Below are 4,475 nucleotides of genomic sequence, written 5' to 3'. Positions count from 1 at the left end.
ACAGGAGAAAAATAATCGAACAGCTTTTACTCTGCGTTTGGTTACTGATTGTTTCATCTTTGGTGACAGAAAATACCTTTGGATATAAGACATAAATGTATGAAAAAAGCACATGGATGAGAAAAAGTCCTGACATCTGACAGATTTATGCTGCCTTCAAGTCTTTCTGGGACGTTCCTACTTGACAGTTTGGAAATTGCAATGAAAATAATGGGAAAATGCTAAATACTCTCATTCTAAATTGACTTGATTCATGGTTATTAATGGTAACTAAAACTAAAAACTATATATTTATACATAAAAACAAAAATTCAGTACTTTAAATAAAATAAATGTTAATGGAAATTAAATATTAAAACTTACTTTATTTCAGCTAGTTGCCAAGGCAACATTTCTCATTTTCATTTAGTTTAACTTGGAAGTATTAAAATAACAAAAATTTAAATAAAAATTAATAAAATCTATCTAAACATATATATTTTTTAAAAGGAATAAAATTACAACAATGCAAAAAAATTGCTAAAACTTTAAAATTAAAATTAAAAAAAATTAAAATAAAAATTAATTCAAAATAAAATAAAAAGATAACCGTGTATACATTATACTAAGATAACTAAAGCTAAAACTAATGTAAAGTTAATAAAAAACAATATAGACATTAAAAACAAAAATAGCGCATCAAAATTACAAAAACTTTAACTAAAATTCTAAAGAAAGCAGGAAATATAAAAATAAAAACATTTAAAATATAAATAAAATTATATCAATGATACTAAAACAAACTGAAATAAAATTAATAAAAACTATATACACACATTTTTTTTTAAGTTTTAAAAAATAATAAAAATTACAAAACCACAACAAAAATTTTGAAATTGAAATCTAAAATGGAACTTGTAGTTTTAAAAACTAATTAAAAAAACTACAATAGTATATGAGTAATGCTAAAACAGCACCGACTTGAAGGCAGCGTGAGTTTCTGGGGTTTTCCAGGAGGTGGCGCCGTTGCTCTGTGCAGATGAAGCACTCTGTAAAACCCCTACGGTAAAATGATTCTTTAGGGGCCAATACAGAGGACTGATTGATTCTTTGCATCCCTTTATCATTGTGCTGGAGCAAGAACAAGGCGCCACGCTGGCAGTGAAAGTACAGACTGAGACGGCAAGACACCTGAAAATATCTGACGTGATTTGAGAAGCTACCGCGATATGAATATCTAGATATATGTTTGAATATCCTGATGTGTCAAGGACAGGTCAAAGGTCAAAGAGTCGAGAACCAAGGGTTGTGTGCTAAAATACGTATTGCCTTCTCTTCCTTCTTTCCGCTGCTCTATGAGAGAGAGAAAATTCTGCTCGGCCAATCCAGAGACTGAGATGAGAGATGTTGTAGCTCAAATATCAAGCACAGGTGGGGGAATGACCAAAATATCCACGATGAGAAAGAAATACAAGGACTAATGAATAAAATAGAACAAATGCAAATGATTCATCCACATCCGCCGTGCCCGGAAGAGGTTTGTGAGGTTTGATGGGCGCCGTAGATCATCATCAGCTGCTGCTGCCCAGATGCTGCATCTGGCACGGGTTTCTCCGCATCCGAGACGCTCAAGCCTTGGAGAAAGTGGTTGCCGAGGTGCCGGGCCCGGGACTGACCGCATGCTCGTCCTGCCAGCGGTCCACGCATCTGCGGCGTGCGTTCATGAAGAAGTTGCTGACGGTGGAGAGCTCCAGGCCCAGCTGCTGCGAGATGGTGATCTGCATCTCTTTGCTGGGACGCTTGTTCTCCTTGAAGATGGCGATGAGCGTTCGGCGCTGCAGGTCGGTGAAGACCAGACGCTGCTTCTTGGGCACCATGTTTCTGTCTTTGTGCTGCTCCTGTTCCTTTCTCTTGCAGGCTGCCAGGAGGAGACACAGAGAAAGAGACGAGTGAAAATACAAGAATTCGACGTCCATAAAATCATGCATCCAGTAGAAAGCTGATAAAGGAAACTATTTCTGTCTGGTAGTGTTCAGAATTGATTGCAAACTTAGTAAACAAAAAATTATTTTAAAGCACTGCATGCATATAGCTAGTCAGAAATACTATTTAAAAATATCTAACACCATGATAGTGTGATTAGAAATGTTTTTTCAATTTATATTTAATCAATTTATATCCAGCTACCAAAAATGTTATGAAAATGTGTTTTTTTCGGAATGTTCTCGAAACGTTCAAATCATCCAATTTTTAAAATGTTTACTTTTTTCTTTTTTTTTGTTATGCGAACATTGCATTTTATAATTTTATATAGGAAAGTTACTTTTGTATGTTCCCTGAACATTTTGAAACACGTTGTAACATTAAAAAAAAAACATTAGATGAACGTCCAACTAAAATGTTTTTGAAGAAAAACGTTCCATGAGTGATGTATAAATAATGTTTTTGTATTGATGTTTTGAGAATGTTATTAAGGTCCAGAGAACTTTTTAAACAAACATTCCGTTAATGTTCTGTCTTGGTTATTTGAATGTTAAGGGAACATTCCATTTTATCATTTTGCAAACATTATCGAAATGTTACTTTTGAATGTTTTCTGAACGTTCTGAAACAAGTAGTAGCCTAATAAAAAATGTCAGACAAGCATCGAAAGTTTCAAAAAAGTGTTCCATGAACGATGTATAAATGATAATTTTATGCTAACGTTTTTTGAGAACTTTATTAAAGACCAGAGAACTTTGAATAAATGTTCTTTGAATATTACTGGAAGAACATTTGTTCATAACTTTAAAGGGGACCTATTTTACAAGATGTCCCCAGAGTGTATATATGAAGTTTTTTATAGCTTGTTAAATTTGCCACTTTTAGGGTATGACCCAAAATGCACCGTTTTGGTGTTTGTCCCTTTAAATGCAAATGAGCTGGTGCTCCAGCCCCCTTTTCAGAAGAGGGCGGAGCTTCAAGAAGTCAAGCTCCAGGATAAAAATAAACATTCCACTATTAGTAGAAGCCTGTTATCTTTACAGAAAACATATTCGGTTTAAAAGTCAGTCATCTGATTGTACTGTGCATAATAAATGAGCGTTTATTAATTAAAATAACGACATAGCTGGTCTTCATGGTGCCTTCACATGCTATCACAAACATTATAAGTCCCGCTTGTGATTATGAGCTCAACAAATTCAAGCGGTCAACTTCACTTCACTTCACTTTTAACTACCACATTCCTATTTCCGATCATCCTGGCAGCACGTGAAGGCAGCATCAGTGAAAACAGGCAGAGACAATGATAGCTTTAGCAATTAGCCTTACAGAGTGCCAAGAAGCTCTTTCAGAAAGGCAATTTGGAAAACAAATGCATGATACTTTCTTTGTCTGGAACTGACATTCGCACACGAAGTGTTGGTATTGATCCCTAAACGTATAAGTGACTTTACCGATTTTTTCCAGGATATTTCCTTCGAAAATTAAACTTAACCACAGTGTCCTCAGCGGCTCAGATGGAGGGAGTCTATGGAGACATCTATGTTCTTTGGTGCATCCCAAAATACAACACTTGTAATGCCTCTTTGGCGCTGACTTTGTATCCAGCAAGAAAACAGTAATAACGCTCTGCCGCATCTCACATAGGGCTGTGTTTATGCTAATAGGGCAGAGAGCGTCACAAATGGGCGGGACTTTTTCCCTAAAGTGACGTGTACATAGGGAGAATCTGTAACCGCTTGTTTGGAGAGATTGTTTATGATTTATTGGTATTATAAAAAAAATGAGTGGGTGGATTTTTACCATTATAGGCTAGTTGTTTTCACACTGCAGCCACACAACTGTGTTCAAACACTTTATAAAAGTGATTTTTGCATAACAGGTCCCCTTTAAGAGAACTGTCAGAATATTTTGAGAATGTTCCCTGTTAGCTGGGTATAAATGTTGATATATATATATATATATATATACATTCATAAGAACATCTTCCTTTCTTATTTGGGCATAACAGGACAGAATGCTTAGATATCATCTAACGTTTTTTATTTTTTATTTTATTTATGGCTTATTTGTGGCACTATGGGTTGGAGGCCTGGGGCATGTTATAGGGCAGTATACACGGGCAGGATCTATTTAGATTATTCTGTATTTTGTATTTAAAAAATAAATAAATAAACATAATGTTCAAAAAAATAAATAAAAACCATTTCGGTTCCCCAAAGAACCTTTCAGTGAACAGTTCTAAAAAGAACCATTTTTTATTAGTGTGAAGAACATTTTAATAGTCTAAATAACCTTTTCCACCATAAAAAAAACATTAGAGTTTCCATAAATGTTAAAGGTTCCTCATGGAACCATTGATGCCAATAAATATGTTTATTTTTAAGAGTGTGCATTTTGCAAGTCTATGCATTTAATGTGCTTTTGACATATACTTGACCGATATATTTGTAGTAGTGAAGCACAAACCAATATATTCAGTGACTCTGTGTGTGTGTGTGTGTGTGTGTGTG

General features: G+C 34.7%; 1 protein-coding gene across 1 annotated transcript in view; it reads right to left on the bottom strand.

Moving 5' to 3' along the window:
- Positions 1-1,607: 1,607 nt before the first annotated feature.
- LOC107696512 (one cut domain family member 2-like) overlaps positions 1,608-4,475 on the bottom strand; it is a 27,004-nt gene continuing 24,136 nt past the window's right edge. Inside the window, exon 2 of the mRNA XM_016496874.1 lies at positions 1,608-1,897. Coding sequence (XP_016352360.1) covers positions 1,608-1,897 — 290 coding nt within the window. The remainder of the gene's footprint in view (positions 1,898-4,475) is intronic.

This window comes from Sinocyclocheilus anshuiensis, unplaced genomic scaffold, assembly GCF_001515605.1.
Source record: "Sinocyclocheilus anshuiensis isolate Anshui unplaced genomic scaffold, SAMN03320099.WGS_v1.1 scaffold217, whole genome shotgun sequence".
Lineage (NCBI taxonomy): Eukaryota > Metazoa > Chordata > Actinopteri > Cypriniformes > Cyprinidae > Sinocyclocheilus > Sinocyclocheilus anshuiensis.
Note: the sequence above shows the minus strand (reverse complement) of the source record. Positions and strands in the feature narration are given on the sequence as shown.